Source organism: Phoenix dactylifera, chromosome 14 (genome assembly GCF_051530095.1).
Source record: "Phoenix dactylifera cultivar Ajwa chromosome 14, Ajwa_hap1_PhDact_Kaust_v1.1, whole genome shotgun sequence".
In the NCBI taxonomy this organism is placed as follows: domain Eukaryota; kingdom Viridiplantae; phylum Streptophyta; class Magnoliopsida; order Arecales; family Arecaceae; genus Phoenix; species Phoenix dactylifera.
Window position 1 is genome coordinate 22,683,290 of NC_143203.1, and position 19,877 is coordinate 22,703,166.

Sequence of the window (19,877 nt, forward strand, 5' to 3'; positions counted from 1 at the left end):
CAAGCCCGGCTACAGGTTTCAGCAACGGCGTTATTCCGCCGAACGCTTAACGACGTTACAACCGTTATAACGCCATTATAACAGTATCGATAATAATAAAAATTTGAATTTTAAACTGCTATTTTCATATGATTATTTTAATGACCGTTAAATAACATTGGTATTTTCCTAATGACTGCTATTTAGAAATTATTATTTTTTCAGTTGGTACAAACTTATTTGAAGAGAAAATAGTAACAATTTTGAATTTTGAAAAAATATTCTATCTTATTTAGAGAAACAGTAGAACTTCAAATAACAGCGGATTTTGTCAATCCCTTAACGGCCTGTATCCTTTTTAGTTTCACCGTTTCTGTATATAAATGTAACGGGGCAACGGCCGTCAGTTTAGACCTTGGTCCGTCCACTGCGAATGCAACGGAAATTTATTCCAGATGAAACGCAAATGCGGCTGCAGCCAATCAGAGCGCAGCATTTGATCGACCCCCTCTCCGCCACAACCCTAGATGCGACCCTACACGTGGCGCGTCCTCGCGCCAGGCAAATACCTGTGCCCCCCCCCCCCGCCTCTGTCTTCTCTTTCTCTCTCTCTCTCTCTCTCTCTCTCTCTCCCCCTCCCTCCCTCGTCCTTCTGGAGGGTTCGGTAGCTTTGGGGGAAACCCAAGTCGCGGAGAGGAGGAGAAAACAACGACTGGTTTGCGTTTTGGAATCTCCGCGGTGGATTCGGCGGTTTTGAGATGTTTGGATCGAAACCTGGGAGCTTAGGTTTAGGTTCGGGGTTGGAGCTCGTCCGCTGCTGCTGCTTCGAAGATGTTTGATTGGAACGACCCAGATCAGGTCTTTCATCCTCCTTCCATCTATTTTTCTTTTTTCTTTCGTTTCGTTTCATCGTTCTTGATGTTATTTCTTTATATGATTGGTGGATCTTGGTTTTGGGGAACTATAGAGTGAAAAAAAAAATTCCCCAGAATTTTAAAGTTTTTCTCGAGAATTTTTGTTTTCTCGAGTTGGTTTTTGTTTGCTGGATGATTTGCTAACTCTTTTTGGACAAAGGGTTTTTGATTTGCAGCCATTTTATTTTTATTTTCATTATATTATGGTTTTTTTTTTTTGAATCTTTGTGATTGGTGTCGCAGGTATTTATTTTCATAGAATGTCATTTTCTTGGAAATCTGTAGTTTTCCTGCTGGAAAAAAATCACATTAGGGTTTATAAAATTTAGTAAAATTAGGAATAGGCATAATTAAAATGAGTTTTAAAAAATTGGTCGTACTTTAGAAAGGAACATACAGAGCTCTGCAAGGGCTATTAAGCGAAAAAAAAGAAATAACTAATACACGGTTCTATCGTACTTTAGACTGCATTATTTGGTAGTGTCTTAGGGATATTATATGAAGGTTACAGAGGATTTATGAGCAGTTACTGAATTCCCTGGATAGCTTTTGTACATTATCTTTGCATGTGTTCATTGAGAAGTTCCCAACTCACGTCTGGTACTGTGGGATGCTATCAGGGTTTTGAGGCTTGAGCAACATGATTGTTAATTGGTGGTCAAAAAGTTTGATGGGACGAGCTTAAGTGGCAGTGTAAACTCCTTTCTAGTTTATGCTTAGGAATGGCAATGTGGAGGGATGGAGCTGTCAGTTACTTTAGAATGAATCATGATGAAAGAAAGACATAAATTGAGAAAATTAACTAGTGCATATCTAATTCTTACTGAGAAATGACATTGGAATCTTGTTAATTCTTCTGAGTTGGAATTATCAAATGATTATGAGTATGCTTTGGTGAAGGAAGTGGTTTCAGCAGGTGCTTTAGTTTGGAGTTGGGAGATAAGCTAAGCTACGATTTTGGGGACCTTGATGGTGCTGGTTTGCACAATTAAATATTGTTTTTGAGATTTTCTATTTTCTAGTCATGTTTAGGGGGGTGGGGGAGCTTATTTAGGTTTTGTGGTGGTTCAATGCTGAGTTGGAATTTTAGGACAACTTTCTTGCAATTGCTTATGTTCTTGGAAGGAGGTAAGAAATTAAAAATAGTGGCTTACAAGGACTTGATAGTGAAATCTTCGATATATTCTTGAATGATGGTCTTCTTGTGTCTTCACAAACAGACCATGAATTTGAACCATATCAGAAAACTATGAATCCACCTCAACTTCTTGTCATGAGGAAGTCCTCACTTATGATAGCTTTCAAAAGAATGGGTCAAAGTTAGAAGAACCGGTACCGATAGGAGTGTCGGTCGATGATTGGTATGGTATAGTACCAGTCCGTACTATATCGTACCACAATGTACCGGAACACGAGGAAGGAGAGGGTCGAAGAGGGAGGGATAGGGAGAGGGGGATGAGGAAGAAGGAGAGGTAGGGGGGAGAGAGAGAGGGGGGGGGGGGGGTTCACCTAGGCCAGAGGGGACTGGATCCAGAGCGGAAGGTAATGTTGACGCTCCATGTGTTCACTGTGGGCACATGGAGGTACCGGTGGCAGGCATAGGGCCTGGCAATGCACCTGTGTGTGCGGTGTTCTCAGGCAAAGGCCACAGACAGGGAGGCATGAGATTAGTTTTGAAAGCCTCGAAGGGTGCACGGAGGTGGTGAGGGCGAGGTATGACCAGTTGCACATAGTGGCGGCAAGGGTGTAGACAACAGTGTGAGACAATCACCTTCAAATAGGACCCAATGAAGATGAAGTCAGTGAGCCAAAGCGAGAGCCTCCTGAAGGGCCCAAGCCTCTACAAGGAGAGGACAGTCAATCTAAAGAATCTTACCTTATGCCTTTGATGGCACAACATATTCATTTTGGAGCAAGGTTGTAGTACCAACAAGTTGAGCACCTGCAACTATTGAACCATCCATGTTAATTTTGCAATAAATAGGAGGGGAGGGTTCCAATCTAACCCATTTAGATTGTGGGCCAGTATCAGGTTTTTATGAGCCTAAAAATAGGCAATAGTCATATTCCAAGCTTTAAGAATAGTGGTTTACATGCTATCTATTTCCATCGAAATTGCACTTGTTTTCTTGCTTTCCAAATAAGCCAACAAGTGCTGGCAATGATGCACATGCCTTATTTTGGGTCGTGTGGACCTTTCCATAAAAACCATCCTCTAGATCGGGAAGGTAGGAAGTGCCCCCAAACCAGCCTTTAGTAACCCATATATTATGTTAAAAGTCTGGAGCGTCCTAATAGTCAAAAGTACGCTGTAGGATGCCTTTCTTGCGACAGTGTCCACAAAACCAATCAAAATTGTTGTCATTTACTAATTGAATGGATGCAACTTAACCTATTCATATTTCACAAGATATCGAGAGAAAAATATTGTGTTGATAATTTGTGGAGGTCCTTCTTATGGCCTTGCTTTCTTGGGTGACCAAACAAACCCCTTGCCAAAAGCTCATCTTCATTCTCAATTTAGCAACATGTAGATGCATGCTCATGGGTTTGTCTTTCATCTTCCTTGCCAGACAAGTCTTGGCAACTCCGAACTATAACCAATGTTTAGTGAGTCCTGCTTTTCATTACAATCTACCTATGCTAGAAACCTCCAATTACCTCTGATTTCATACTATGAGAGGAGAAGTAGGTTATTGATTGAGAGTGTAGAGAGAGTTCCAATGAGCTTCTTTTTGTTACAAAAGTAATGAGACAAAGTTGAAGGAGGGGGATTGGGAAGAATAGAGAAACATAGGTGACAAGGTAGAAGATATAAGTAAGAAGTGAGAAATTAAAAGGGGAGAGATATATAAGTAAGAAGTGAGAATATTGTAATAAAGCACCTTACACTTGTAAACAAAATCATACTTCTGTTATATCTTCCTCATGCAATTTGTAAACAAACTGGGACTTCTCTTGATTCTTAGGTTTTGTTTGGTTGTGGAATAATTTAACCTAGAATAAATGAGTTAATTTACTCATGTCCCACTTTACTTTGGAATAAATTACTCTGATATAGGTGAAAAATGGAGCTCTACCAACCTTTTAGAATGCCCACTTCACCCTCAAATTAAATTGGTTAATTAAGATCTACAACATCAGCACCAGGTGTAGTACTGCAGGTACTAGTAAGGTACCAAAATGGATGGTACCGATGGTTTGGTACTGATTTAGTATTTTTTTGCTTTTCTTTATTTTTGGTTTTAAAGAAATTTTAAGATTTATGGATCTTTAAATTATGATTTTGAGGATATTTTAGTACTATTTTATTTCATATTGATCCAAAGAGACGATATGATTGCTTAATGGACTCAATAATAGTAATTAAACTAGACAATGCATATATTTGAATTTGAAAATACATATATCAAATTGATTTAAATTGCAAAATATATGCATCGCGATCTTGTTCATAGTCAAGATCTTGGATATGACTACAATCCAGATACTGTGTCCAATCCCTGCATCCGATAAACCGAGCCTCTTGGATGGCCATCCTGATACTGATCCTCTTTCTAATATTGTGTTGGCTATCCCACTCCCATCAGAGGGAAGATCGCTGCTGTGAAATTTGATCCATAGTGTGGTCGAGACTATGGATGGTAGTAGCAACTCAAATACGATGTCTTAAACATAGGATAAGCATACGAGTCAATACCCAAGTTGTACAAAATAGAATGCAATGTACGATGCGGATTTAGATATGTTCAAGTACTCTACTCAATGTGCTATATCAACTACAACAGTGCCATGTCCTGAACCACCTCGAGAGACCTGTCTTGCTCATGTGTTGTATGATGTGCATTATATTCCGTATCCTGCATGGTATAAGCGTAATGCACCTTGCTAGTGAATCGACTTAGACCAGGTGGCTAGGAGTTGTATGCACTCTTGCCATGTTCACTGCTATATCCTTGGTCGTTGGATGCATCATTGCTCGAACTGTCATTAGTATCATTGCGTGTATCGTGAGATGATCTAGCAACCAGTCACCCGAGGGCTCAGTGATCTCAAAATCTGAGTGAATAAGTTTCTTATCAACTCTAACAACCAGTCCCCCGAGGGCTCAATGATCTCAAAATCTGAGTGAATAAGTTTCTTATCAACTCTCTCCAATCGATTTACATCTTTCTTTCTTTTCCCTTTCTTGCTGCTCTGAGAAATTGCTTTCCCTCCCTAGCTACCTCAACTTGTATGGCTTTGCTGGTTGGCTCGAATAGGCCTAGTATTCTAACTAGTACTATTTCTTAAACTGGACTAGTACCATGGTGACCTCTTTGTAGCATCTCCATGACATATCTCTGGGTAGATGTCTTAGGCATCTCGCGATTCCAATTGGCTTCCCCTTAACCTTTGTGGTTGCTCTTAGTGCTGGGCATCAACTGGTGATGAGCATGACATGTGTAACTTTGCCCATGGCTTTGGATCCACCCTGGCCTCCTGTGCTACGATACTAGTTGGCTGAGGAAGCGATCCTTGGTTATCAAGCTCTGGCTGCTTTAATCCGAGTTGTAGATTGTAGAGTACGTATACCATGTCATTTTAGTCTCTTGTGTGTTAGGCGATTCCTCTATTTGTTGTGTATTAAGGAAAAAGATTAACCAATTGCGCTTGCAACCACTAAAGGAGGCCATATGTGAGAGGATCCGGATTTCTAACCTCTTAAGCTTTTTAGATGACAGTAAAACATGGAATCATAATTCAGCTGCATATGCAATCAAATAAATTGGATATTAGATGCTACTTATCATACAACAATGGTTGTTGGATGAGTTAGTGTTGGTATCCGAAAACCTTGATTCATAATCTGTGAAATACATATGATATTATGATATTATATAACTGCTTGGATCAATAAAGTATTGTTCTAATTTCTATTAAAATTAACTTTTCTCCTCCAAGCATCTGACAACAATGAGTGCATCGGGTTCCATTTTGTAGATGATATTGCGCATGGCAGTCAATAGTTTCTCATCTGTGTCCATTCCTAGGATACTATATTAGAACTTTGGGTTGAGGAAATAGCCTGCCAAGACATGTAATTGATTTAATTAGCAAAGAAATAATTGCATGATTATGTTTTATAAGAATAAACAAGTATTGAGGATTGCATTTTGATTACCTGCTAGATGCAACTTCTTGCCTATTTGGTAATCCACCTCTTCTCAATGGTGTCAATTTACTTGTCAGCATACTGCAGATCTACTTGCTTGACCCAAACTGCTTGATTCAAGATGTACCGAATTGAACCAATGTGAAGCAGGCTTGGTTTGCTGGTTTAGTTTCAGAACCAGTTTGGACCAAGTAGAATTGCTCGATTCCACTAGGTGTTGACCCGTACCATCCAATTTCGAATGGTACCATGATCGGGAGTGAGAAAAAAAAGGAATCGGGGGCTATCTCGATATGGGATACATATTCTACCATACTGATCGTACTGTACCTAATCGGTAATGTCTCGATGCAGTCCCCACTACTGATATTGCAAACTTTGGGCGAATTAAAGAAAAATTAGCCTAAGTGGGGATTTGGAACCTATGACCTCTAGCTTACTAATTGATCAGTAGACCCGAAAAGCTTAAGTTATTAGGGAAGGGGTCAAGAATATATATCAAGCCTTAACTTGATTGAGTTTTACCAATTAGGCATAAAGTAATGGAGAAGTAATTGGAAGTATGGGCATGTGAAATAGAAGAAGAGGTTGATAAGAAGAGGAACCTGAATTTGTATTTAAAGTTTTAAAAAGGGAAAGGAGAAGCTATAACATGGATAAAAATTGTGAGGAAGGATACAACAAGCTTGTACTAACACCAAAAGTAACCCTTTGAATAAATGTTTGGCAAGTAATGATATACGAAGGACACTGTAGTTGGGACTAGGCTAGATAGTATGGTTATTGGTTTATATAAGATTAAAATTTTTTGAAGTCATTATTCTTCTTATAAATTTTGCTATTGTAGTAATTAAAATCTAAAAATAGAGTGAAAATTGTTGCATTCACAAGTTTCTTGCATATATGATTCGCGAATAAGTAGCCAATTAATCAAAACATGATCATATTTCAAAATTACTTTTTTATCCTATTTCTTATCTTGCATATATGATGAGTTAATAAATAACTAATTAATCAAAACATGAACATATTTTTTCAAAATTATTTTTTTAAATAATTTTCTAATTGATTTTTATACTTAATTTCGGATTAATGTGTCTTGTAGATTTCTGGTTGATCTCTTGCTTGTAAATTGTCAAATTTTAAATTATTCGATCTTCCTTTATTTTTTAGGGATTACAATATATATTTTTTTTCTTTGAATACATATGGGGAAATTCATTTCTTTCCCCCAAACGTGATGGATATTGTATTGTTTCAAGCTTAAATTTATGACTTTGCTGTTTGTCTACCCTAAATCTATCAATCTTGTGTAAGAAATGGTATTATTTTTTTTCCCAATGCACAAACTGAACAATCCCAGATAATTGAAATTCAATCTAAGTGTTTTATACCTCCAAATGCATAATTCTTACCTGCATTCAGTTAGGAATGAAGCTGGGAAGAATTGGGAGAGAGCTGGTGCATAGCCTGCGCAACCAAACTGACAAATTGGTTCGAATAGTTTGGTTGTTTTACTGATTGTCCCCTTGTAGACTATGTACTGGCTATGGTTCAGTGCAAGATTTTAAATCCTGGTCTTGGGACCTGCTTTGCTTTAGGGTCGGGTTGGGTGCTATCCAGATAGTACCATCCTGACATTTGAGATGGGCTGGTGTCCGCTGATTCAGTTGTTCACCAAAATTTTTATTTTTTGCATTGTTCCTTCTTTTGATGCTTTTAATGGTTGTTTGAGGTTTTTAGGGTTGGCTTGTCAAAATTTAGGGTTTGGTGGTTCCTAGTTGGATCTATTGACAATGCCAAGTTGACAGCTGATCTATTAACAACTTCTTATAGTTTTATATTTCTTTTTTTCTCCGAATATGTTTACTTTTGGAACAAAAGGATCTTGTCTAACATGAAAAATGTTTTGATTGTATATGTAGTATTTATATATTTGGCAATTGTGAATTAAAGATGTAATGTTTTGTAGAAAGATCTAACTTATGTGTGTTTGCGTCTATAATCTATATATAAATATTCATCAATTCACAAGTGTGGATCCCATCAAGGGTTACATATTCATCTGATCTTATTTGCTTTTGACTGTTATCATGGCTTGCTATCTGGCTATTATCTTTTTCTTTTTTTAGTAATCAGGTTTTCAAATTGTGAGCTTGCAAGTCTTGTTTTGAAAATTGAGCTATTTGCTTGAACCCAAGGGATGGAATTCAAACTGTGAACTCTAAGTGAAATTATCAGACCATTTCTAAGCATTCCAGTGAATTCCAATCTTATCTCTTTCCAAACTCCATCCTACATGTTCAAATTGTTTGTAGGATCTTTTGTTTGAAAAAGTGCATTTACATGTGCCCATGTACAAGTTCTGTTCAATGTTTTATTTTGTACGCATTTCCTGGTCAAGCTAATTCACAATGGTCAGGAAGAAGAAAAAACAGTATTATTCACTGTAGTTTGATTTTTCTTTCTCTAGTATATGCTAAGTTTCATATTGTTGTTATTCTAACTTCTCAGGTAGGTCACACCATATGGGGTGAACTTAGTGAAAATGAAGACCATATAGTCCCTTATACCAAGGGCACTGAAGATAGTACGTTGCTTAATTTTGGAGATTATAACAAAAAACAGAAAAGTGAAGAAGCTAACACTGTTTTAAGGTCCACTGAGCACACTGCTGGAGTTAAAAATGATTTTGCTGGATGTAACCTGGAAAACCATTCCACCTTCAAAACAAATGAAGAACTTTCTGCTCCAAGACTTGACATGGATTCGTGGCCTGATTTGCCTTCTTTAAGTGCTGCACTTGGTAAAGGATACAATGATGAGAATGGTCGGGATTCTATAGCAACAGAACTGATGAACGATTTCAATGAAACATCCGACCTCAACGAAGTCAGAGGTAGCATGAGATATTTTCTTTTCGTTCTAGTGCGTTCCTCGTTGCTATTATTTATTATCTTAAATAAATCATGTGGTCTCAACTGGTGGTGCAGTGCAGCTGGATGGCGAATCTGAAATGTTTGGCAACAATCATGGAGATAAAGATAGTGACAGTTTTCTTGATTGTGATTGGGCTAACATCGGAGACTTTGATGATCTTGACAGAATTTTTAGGTGATGCGTGTCAACATGAATTGGAAATGAACTGTTTACATATAAATCATTGGGGATTCCTACTTTATATTTTAAGTGATGATTTCTATATTTTATCAATACAATTTCAACATTTCTTCCATTAGATTGATGATATTCACCTGAATATTGTACTCACATGTCATGTATGTTTCTGCAGTAATAATGATTCCATATTTGGACATGAAATGATCAGCAATGCCGAGGAATATCTTTGTCCATCTTCAGATGTAATTAGTGGGACTGCACATTCAATTCCAATGCCTGTAAGTCTCCATGTTTTTTGGTAACCTATTAACAAGGAACAAAAAGTGATACCAAATCATTAATTATTCATGTTATCTGCAGTAGTGCCTCTGTTTTACAGCAATAAAAATAATACCAACTCCTTTGGCCTACAGGACATGCCATTAAGCAGGGAAGAAACTTCTGATCATGGTTCTTCCTGTGGGAACAGAAAGTCAGAAGAGAAGGTACGTATGTTAAAATAACCATGGTCTTTAGATGCCCCTGCAGGTATGCCTGTTGGCTACATTTCTTATATGCTTTGGCAGACAGCAGATAATACTGTGAAAACTGAGGAGCAAGCTGAATGTAAAACTCATCTTACCAGTGACTGTTGTGGAACACGCAACCAGTACCCAGACAAGGTAGTTTACTGTTGAAATCACAGTATCTAATATATTCTAAGTTTAATCTTATAGAACAGAAATCATTTGCATTTGATCAAATTCCTGGTCCAAAACCACTAAAGCTTAATTTATTTTATTTTTTGAACATGTATACTGTTTTTATGTCTATAAAGTCTCATCACTCAGAGTCCTATTTTACAATCATTCAATCAATTTGCTGATTGTAGACACTGCTCTGGATATAAATTTGACACATGCACTGAGGATTGCAGTGCCTTAAACTAACCTGGTTTTATTAGGTTTGCTGTAAGGAAATGAATGTTTAAATGGCTGTGACAATTTTGGATTCTTCAATTCTGGAAGATCTGTTATCTTGGTATTTTGATTGATGATGCCTGCATTTGTATTTATGAATGAGTCCTTGGAGCTAGTATGTACAAGAATTTGAATTCTAAAGGATGTCTTCTGCACTCCCTCTTTTAGGACATGCTAACAATAATTATTACCTTGGAGTATCTTCCATATATGTATATATGTCCTTTAATTTTAGTTTGTTGACTCTTTCATTTTTGGTTGATACTTTGTTCCTTAGAAATGAATGCAGTTCCCTATATTAGACCTTGTCATTTTCCCATTTTGTCTATAGACTCTTTCCTAGTGCTTGGTGAATTTTGAAGAATTCCTATCTGGTCATAAGTGCTTAGACTTTGACCAGCTAGGTAGGCATTTCAACACCAGTTCGTTTTTCTAGGTTCCATGACAGGTTGCTTTCTTTTATAAAGTTTCCTTGGCTAAGAGTCTGGCATTGATTTGTGGAGGGCTGATGTCAGGTTGACAGTTGCTGTAGAATATGCTCAATGCTTAGATGAAGCATTCTTGACCTAGAAATTACTCTATAGCTCACCCTCCTTTACTGGGAAAAGGATTGTATGCTGCTGCCAATTTTCTAATCCAGTATCAGTTGAAAACCCATCATATCTCATATTTATTTCTGTTCTTGAATTCTTTTTTTAAGTTGTTTTTCAAAGCTAATTCTTGCTATGTATGTTTGATGCTGGTGCACAGCCTTAGCCATGCCATATTGCTATTTCTAATTCTGTCAAGGGTATTCTTGTATAGGCCATCACAAATTGTTTATTTGGCAGTATTATTTATTATTTATTCTGTTTTTCTGTTTTCTTTTCAATTTCTATACATCAGCCAATGTATGTATGTGTGTGTATATATTTAAAGAGTTTGCTTACTGCGTATTGTTTAGTGCATTGGACAGAACTCTGATTGTTGCCAATCTTTGCAGAATGATGGCCAGAAGAAGCTTTTAAAGTCTCGTAAGAAAGCAGAAGAAAGAAACAAGATTAAAACTAAACAGAATTTAAGTAGTGCCTGGTCCCATAATGTTAGCCAGAGCCATCAATCTCCTAGTCCAAATATGCATACTTTGGTCAAGACTCCGTTACAAACCTTTCAATCTCCTGCTGCCACTCAACAAAGGCAGGTTGGTGGTGCTGAGAACATGAGACACCTTGGCCCGTCTAATCAGTTTCTGTTATCTGGATATGGATATTTTCCATATCACTTTCCTGTCTTTCCACTGCTGCCACATACTCATGCTGAGAGGGACCAAGTGAAACCAGTTGCTGTTAATTGTAAAATTTTTCCTGATTCCTCAAAGCATTCAAATTCTTTAGCAAAACCACCAGATATCTCTTCAAGACCATTGACAATGACACCTCAAGAAAAGATAGAAAAACTGAGGAGACGCCAGCAAATGCAGGCAATGCTTGCAATTCAGCAGCAGCAGCAGCAATTTGGTCATCAAATTACTGGTAATGACAGTTTGGTCCTTCAAACAGGTTCACCAAAGAAACAATGTCAGGAATCTGTTACAAGCTCTGCTGTAGTTGATGATAGTGGAAATAAGATATCAGCATCAGATTTGAGCATGCTACCGGACCAAGATGAGTCCCAGAGGATCTCGACATCAATTGACGATCACTCTTTGGAAGAAACCATATACCATGAGCTTCAAGATGCTCTGGGGAAGGTAATATTGTCTTTAACTTGGGAGTTGCTTTTAAAACATGGGAGTCAACTTTCTTCTGTTTTATGACCTATATATATATATTTTTTTCTTGTTTAACAACAGTTGGACATTACCGTCCGACTTTGTATTCGAGATAGTTTGTTTCGTTTAGCCCAAAGTGCAATGGAAAGACAAAGTGCTGGTGATAGAAGTAGTACCAACAAAAGTAACAAAGATGAAGATGAAGTTCCGGCAAACCAGGAAACAAACAGACAAAATAGGTCTGTATATCAGAACATAGACCCAGTTTTGACTTCTGACTTTTGATAACAGGGCAATTCATATCTGTATGTCTGTGGTGTCAGAAAAACAAAATATTCCTGGGTCATTCACAACCAACCTATTATAATTTTTTTAATCCTAATAACCAATGTTAAATATACTGCAGAGAAATTATTTGAATGCTTTACATTGACCTATGAATAACATTTATGGTTGATTTTGATCTATTAGTTATTCTGCTCGCATCAAGTCATCTACTTCCTCTCGAGGCATAAAATCTACAGAGCACATGCAAGTTTCATAGTCAAAATATAATGTCAGAATGTTCCATCTTAGGGACTTTCATGTCTCTTTGAAGAAACTGTACTGTTAAGTTCTAGAATATTTTGATCTTTTCAAGTGCAAAGCATGCTTCTTTTATATATATATGGGCACATATATTGTTTTTTAAATTAGTCATTTACCTCTTAGTTACTATTCAGGGAATGAGCGAGATAGATCACTGGATGCATCATGTTTCTCTAGATGTTTTGAATGAGGCAAAATAGACATCTTTGTTGGTCATGGCTATATTTTATTCTTGATGGCTAAGATTTACCATTTTTATCTTGTCTCCAAAGTAAAAAAAAGATTGGAGATGGTTGACATATAATAGGTCATTGTTGGATGGATATGCTCTCAGGGTACTTTTTGGTTGATGCATGGCTTGGTGACTTTAGGAAAAAAATATAAAATGGTGATAAAGCATGTGCATTTATATGGCTTAAAGTGTTAGAAAATAAAGAGGGTTAAAGCACAAAAAATGAGCAGGGCAAGAAAGAGAATGTTGAGATTGATCTATGGTAAAACTTGGAATGATAGACCGAGTAAGTAAATTAGTGGTGACGCAGGAGTTGGGCTTGTTTAGGACAGAATGATGGAAAATCATTGGTGATTGCATGGGCATGTGCAATGAAGACATAAGGAGGCCAGGATACAGAGAGTTGCCTGAAACAGTATTATAGTGAATGTTGACTCGAAGACCTACACTGACTTGGATGGATATTCTATCGATACATTAGGAAAAGCTTGTAACAGTAGGTGGGCCTTTATGGCAAGGATTGACCAAAAAGGATGCATGAAGCTAACCCTAGATAGTTATAACAAAGCATGATGATTGTGTTTATGTATGTTGTTATTTGGCTACCATTATCTTAGATTCATTGGAAAGATGGACTTTGTCATTAGTACTATGCCTTTTTAAGGCCTAAACTATATTAAAGGGTTTATGAGGCAATCAACTTTCTTTTAAATCACAATAAGAGTCATAAGTCATCACTTCTCTTCTTAAGTTTTTTGGTATTTATATCTTACACTCTTATAATGGTGCCAACCGGTAGTTTTCATTCTTAGATTATTTGCTATTTATCTCTTAACTAAAAACTACTAGTGAAAAATTGTCAAGGTTAAGTAATCCGAAAAGCAAGGTACGCCGTACTGGCCCGAACTAGGCGGTATGAGGTGTACCGTATCATACCAGTTCGGTACTGATATGGATGGCGCACCGACACTCGGTACGTCAAAAAAACTCCATATTGTACCAATACTATACTAGTGTGGCACCGGTACGGGTCCAGTATCGAGACGGCAAACTTTGCCGAATGGCACTTGAAGAGCTCCCCATTGCCTCACTCCCTCCTACCTTCATATGATGAAACACAAAATAGGGAAGCTGGTATCTCACTCGATTTGAAGCAGTAGCAATCATCCGTGGCTCATTCAAGCTTGATCCATCTCGATCAAGTGCGATGCTTCCGGTTCACAAATGTCAAAACGTATGGAGCCACCTATGCTAGTTCAAGGCCGATATGCCTGGCATTTTGACAGGATGTCGAGATTCATAGTGGGTAACTAAGCATTCTCATTCTTGCGATCTTGTTCTATTGCAATCTAGAAAATGCCTTGTTTCTTTCTACAAGAACCAAGACTTAGATGATTCAAATAGCATTACATGGCTTAATTGGTGGTTTGTGCAATAACTAGTGGGCAATAGGGCTATAGCTAAGCAGGTAACACCTAGCAAGTAGATGAAGGAAGAAGAGGAGGCAAGTAAAATAGAGGCTAGCAGGCCGGGAAAGTAGAAAAATACGGGAAGTATGACCATATGCAGAAGCAATAGTAGAAGAAAGAGACGAATAAAAAACCAAAGGAAGGAGAAGACGACGAAGACTGGTCTAAAGAAGAAGAATGAATAAAATCAAGATTTTGAATCTTGGTACAGAACCCCATACCATTTTCCCATCGAAACGATATGGTACTGACTACTGATATTGATAGCATGTATTGAAACCGATAGCTTCCAAAAAATGGAAAACCATCAACATCGACTAGCATGCATCAGTTCAGACTAGTATAAATTGGTATGGCGATCCATATTGGTACAGCTATTTCAGCATACTAGCACCCGTACTGATGTCTGTTTCACACTGAAACTATACATACAGGTTGTACATACAAGTCATACTATCTCGTTCCGGCGATTTTGAAACCTTAAAAAAAAAGTAAAGGAAGTAAAAAATATGCATGTACACGTTGCCAGCATAAGCAATTGCCAAGTCATTACTACCACCTGGCTCCATTGATTGGCTTAATGGCAGTCGTTGATCAGCCCATCAGCTTTTGCTGGGTTGGTCGTAGCTTCCTCTGGCATCCCAAATGATGGCTTAAATAAGGAAGGGCTTGAGTTGACTTGGCCTAGGCTGCCTGGTTCAATTAGGCACCTAGGTAATCGCCTTTAACATTGGATATAATTGATTATGAATAAACCTTCCCTTATGTTGCCAAAAGAACCACCTTGTGGTTGTTGATTGTTGTTGCCACCATTTGCTAATAGCCCCCTTATTAGTTTGACGTAAATAATGCCTTTAGAGGGCGAGCTTTGGTGCAAGGGTAAGGTTGCTCCATTATGACCTGGGTGTCATAGGTTCAAAACATGAAAACAACCTCTCTGCACATGGAGGTAAAGAGTGTGTATGTTTGACCCTCCCCAAACTCCGAGTGGCAAGAGCCTCGTGCACTAGGACGCCTCTTTTTTTGAAAAAGAGGTTCAAGATGAGATAATTCTAGGTCATTTGTGCCTAAAGTTGCCTCCATCTGAAATTTGTTTAGTCTCCTCTTTGATTTATGTTCTTTAAAAGATGTTACCAGTACTGACAGTTTTAATGCCTTAAGTCCTCTTCACCTCATGGAACATCATGTTAACTTGTTTGTTGAGATACCTTGAGAAGACCAAGCATTTTAGAGTGCATCACAAGATTTATGGAAACAAAGCCAAAATTTCTTGAATTTAGAAGTTTTAGGAGGGAATAAAGAACTTATTCGAACAAAATAACAAGGGGTAGTGGTCAAGTGATATCCTTAGTGGGTGTTTGACATAAGCATTTGGGAATAAGCTTAGCTAATTCAAAGGGCAAAGGGCTTTGTCCAACCTTTCTGTATCCTAGCTCGGCCCAGCCTGTTATTGCACCAAGCAATCTAGTGAGTTAGGTAATTGGTAGCGATGAATTCTTTAAAGAGCCTGACATTGGGACCCTTAGTGAACTCGATGCTTTATGTTTATCAACAACTTAAAATATGACATTATAGTCCAGCTTTGGGATGCCCAATGCATCCAAGCACCTCCCAAGTAGAAATTTGTTCAAACAGGTGATGTCCACCACATACATCATACAATATCCATAGTGAGGCCTACCAGTCATCATATAAATAGAAATCTATTAAAAATTATTTAGTCATTTGTTTTAGAATTTGGTTTCAAAAGTGCAATAATAGCTCCTGACCTTCTAAATATTGGTATTCGAGCAAAGCACTATTTGGACTCAAAATGCTTCAGTTAAGAGACGTGTTTCCGGCAATATAACCACTTGTGGTTGTGGAGTCGATGTAAGGGCAAACGATAGGGGAAAAAGGCTTGGTAGCCTCCTTGTAATTGTAGGTCAGGAATTTCATAGTGATACTATAACATTTCTTCCTCTTGCATTTAGTAAAAGTTGCATGCATTTCTGTAGTTTTGAGTTTGTTAGAGCTGATTTGCTTGTGCTATTGCCCACTTGATATTCCTTCACTAGATCAATAAAATCATGCTTTGCCATTTATTCCTTTCTTCTTTTGTAAGGTTCACCAAGAGAGGAAACTATGCCCCCAAAGCCCTTTTTCTAATCCCTACCCCCTTCACAAAAATCTTTAGTGGACTTGGATAGGTCTCGTCTCCTATAGTGTTCCTATCCATATTAGTTAGACTCGAGATCCTAAACTCAAGGGGCATGAGAAGAAAGATCGCCAATCCTAACTGTTCCCAAGTTGCTGCTCAGACCAGCTTTAGAAGAAACATAGGGTTGGACGAGTTCCAGTTGCTAGCTTATCTAGAGTTGGCATGATCTGATCGGAGAGAGAAGGAAGAAATTCCTTCGATCCACTCAATATGGACCTCTCACAGAAAAAAATAGAATTGTAAAAGTAGGGTTTGAAATCCTTTTTGCTATCCTTAATTTATTCCTCGAATTGATGACAATGCTTCTTATTGTACTAATAAGGTTTGAGTCCCCAACTCCAGGTTGGATTCATCTTATTAGTGAGAAGTGGTTACAGTTTTTTTTCTAGAATAGTGAGTAGTAACTATGTTAAGATGAAAATTATCCTAAGTTAGATCTTGACTCTTACATTAACCTTATCTTCTGTCATGTCAACAAATTCCTCTCAAATTTGAAGATATGTTTGATCAAAGTCTTACCTGAAAAGGAAAGCTTTACTTTGACCAGTCCATTTTGAGGCATAAACATTTTCATTCCCCAACATTAGTGGGATGTGGCGTACCCTTTGAGTGTGGATACACCCTCGTACATTGTAAAAAATTATTCAATTTCAAAAAAAAAGATCACTATAATCACACATTGTATGGAGAAGTTATCGCCTTTGGAAGTTGGGCTTTACGATCAAGTCTTGGATATGGCACATCTTGCTCCCAAACCTTATCTAGACCTATCTGAAGTGGCCAAATCAGTCCACAGCAGGCCTAATAATCCTTTTGGATGGTGGCACTTTGATATCTACTTTGCAGGGGAAGGCGAAGATATTGGTGTCATAGTGATGAATGTGGGAAGCCTATAAGGATCATCTAAAGTCTAAACCAAAAGTCTGAACTAATGGAAAAGCAAATGATCTTGAGGCTTAGTCATCAAGGGCTTTAGATGCTATTTAACGTTGCCAATCACATAATCTCTCATGCAACCAAGGAATGCGGTACCGATATCGAGACCCATACAGGTTGCCAATGTGCCATTCCTCCATCTGCTTACCAATAAAGGGAGATCCGGCGGGGGATAGGGAGAGAGAGGAGAAGAAGGGGGGAAAAATGTTGGGAGAGGGAGAGGCGGGGAGCTCAAAAGGCCTCCTCTCCTGATATTCTCTGCAGGGGCTGCTTGGGGGGGGGGGGGTGCCCCTGTTTGGTAATGAAATAAAGGCTCTGCCCTTTTTTTTTGTAATTTTTTAATTGAAGTCGTAAACCGTTTGATTCACAAGCTGGCATATGTTTCTTGTATGTATTACTTATGCATCTAAATTCTTCCCTTCACACAACAGGAATATTTCTTGACTTCATCAGAAACTTTCATATAGTTTTTGCATTTAGTAGTTATGCATTCTGATGTTGGAGCATCCTTTGGGTCCATAGGTGGTCACAAAGTTCCAACTGTCCAAGCTTCTTCATTAAAATGCCATATAAATAGTATATGCTAGACTAACTATTACCTATAAAGAGTCCTACTAAGAGTCAAATGGGTAGTTGATTAGTGAGATTTTTGAGGCATTTCTTTCTATATTTGTAAGTGTCCTGGATGACTCCAATTAGGAGCTTTCTAGGGGTTTTGTTAGAGTCTATAAAGAGTCCAGAAAGGGTCTGTTGCAAGGTGATGTTTGTTCAAAAGTTTTATGAAGTAAAGAAGACTGTGAGCAGGCTGTTTCCCCTCCCTCTTTTCTGTATCTCTTCCTTTTTTTCTTATCCTCTGCTTTTTCTCTACTATTCTGCTTTTTATATTATTTTCTTAAATTGTTTTCCGCTATTATTTCAAAGATTATCATTAGAATTCTGTTTCCTTTAGATACTTTCTAGTATCTAAGCGCGGCCACGAAATACTTGTTGGTTTTGATGTATTAGGATCTGGCTATTATATCACCTGGGATTTCATTATTAATTTCTCTATCTTTTGGTTGTTCAGACATTAAAATTATTGCTGCCTGTTTAAATTGAAAAATTGATGGCTGAAATCTGATTATGACCTTGTCACGAGCTATTCAATTGAGCCTTGAAAACCCTAGATTTTTTTTTCTCCAATTGCAATTAGAACCCTGGGGTGGGCTTATTTGATCCTTCTTTCACCTAAGAAAACTAGTATTAATTCCTTTCTGTCCTGTTCTCAGGACTTGGACAGCAAGCTATAAAACTGGCTTTAAACCCTAAACTATCCTATTCCTAGGTCCTGTCAAGCAACACAGGCCATCCCAATTTGGTCCTGTATCATCTTCAAATTCATCTTCTTCTTTTTTCATGTAATATGGAAATTACGTGGCTCTTATTACGTATTTGAATTAAATGTATCTGCTAATTTTAAGAACAATGTGCTCCATGACATGCATAAACATTTTCTTAATTGTGTTTTGTCCATGTTGAATGCATGAAAAACTTCCAGATGTGAACTTTATCCTAAATCTATTTCCTATGAGTAATACATTGCTTTTCCTTCCAGATGCAAAAAATTGCCAGATGCAGAAACAAATACAAATCCCGTAGACCGAACTGTGGCTCATTTGCTGTTTTACAAGCCTTCAGAATCATGTATGGGACCTGTGAAAGATGAGGTACCACAATCGCCCGTTTCCTGTACCCCTGGTAAGGCTTTCTTTGAGCTCGAGCAGGAAACTTCTTGTATGCTCTTAAATGGAAAACCTTGACATTTAAAACTTATCTCCAACTGAAAATCTGGAATTTTACCATATTGCATGATGGGGATCAGCTTCAAAGATGCCTCTACGTGCTCATGGAAGTACTTCTGAGGAAAATCCTGAGAATAATGGAGAAATGGAGGTGCAACCTTCAGTCTGAAGTAAGATGTATTACGAAAGCGTTCTTACTAATTCCCGACCTAGCACATTGACTTATGTATTTCTTTTTATGCTTGATGAGACTCATCTTCTGTTAATGAGTTGGTTTTCCTTCTCAGAGCAAGCTGGTTGGATCATAATGGGAATGCCGGTGTTCTTGCACTGTAGCAGTCTATTCAGCAATAAACTTTCATATGCCGATGTCTTCACATATCTATAAGCACCTCATGTATCATTTGGCTTTGTAGATCTTCAAGATGCTTCGGATGTGTCTTCATTGTCTGGACTATAGAAGTTGGGTCTCCTTGTGTTTCTGTGCACACTGTAAGTGGTGTAAGATAAATTCTATACCTAAATTGTGTATGTTAACAAGCATACTGGAGATGGCTGCTGAAAGGCTGGCCATCGTCTTTGTTAACTAGAATCCTTCAGCCAATCCATCTTCCAACTAGTATTTATATGTACCATTTATGACTGAGGCCTTTATTTTTTTCCCCTAGAACTTAGATGCTGACTGCTCTCTATTTGATATTTTATATGGTATTATATCATTGCTCGGGTAACTCCTTGCAGGTAGAGTAATTCTCTAAGTAGTCTTTGCCCGAAGCGGGAGTGAAATCTGCAGC

At 37.9% G+C, this 19,877-nt stretch overlaps 1 protein-coding gene across 5 annotated transcripts; it reads left to right on the top strand.

Annotated features, from left to right (window-relative positions):
- The first annotated feature begins 527 nt into the window (after nt 1-527).
- LOC103705079 (protein LNK2-like) lies at nt 528-19,718 on the top strand. 5 transcript variants are annotated; one of them, XM_008788679.6, is made up of 11 exons: nt 528-837; nt 8,563-8,947; nt 9,042-9,162; nt 9,341-9,446; nt 9,582-9,653; nt 9,735-9,830; nt 11,110-11,856; nt 11,959-12,116; nt 18,897-19,039; nt 19,164-19,253; nt 19,371-19,718. In XM_008788679.6, exons 1-10 carry the CDS (start codon nt 811-813, stop codon nt 19,250-19,252), a joined length of 1,944 nt encoding a protein of 647 aa, XP_008786901.3. In that variant the 5' UTR covers nt 528-810; the 3' UTR covers nt 19,253; nt 19,371-19,718. The 5 variants fall into 5 exon arrangements, 4 of the variants coding, with proteins under 4 accessions (XP_008786901.3, XP_088566518.2, XP_038988217.2 ...); XM_039132289.3 differs by having other exon boundaries at nt 534-837; nt 9,047-9,162; XM_088710392.2 differs by having other exon boundaries at nt 532-837; nt 19,164-19,466.
- The last annotated feature ends 159 nt before the right edge of the window (nt 19,719-19,877 follow it).

Bases quoted from the DNA above. Each gene is read 5' to 3' on its own strand.
- LOC103705079 (XM_008788679.6), top strand. From the start codon at position 811: ATGTTTGATTGGAACGACCCAGATCAG. The intron at 9,447-9,581 runs GTAAGTCTCCAT...TTTGGCCTACAG, and splicing joins CACATTCAATTCCAATGCCT to GACATGCCATTAAGCAGGGA. The intron at 11,857-11,958 runs GTAATATTGTCT...GTTTAACAACAG, and splicing joins TTCAAGATGCTCTGGGGAAG to TTGGACATTACCGTCCGACT.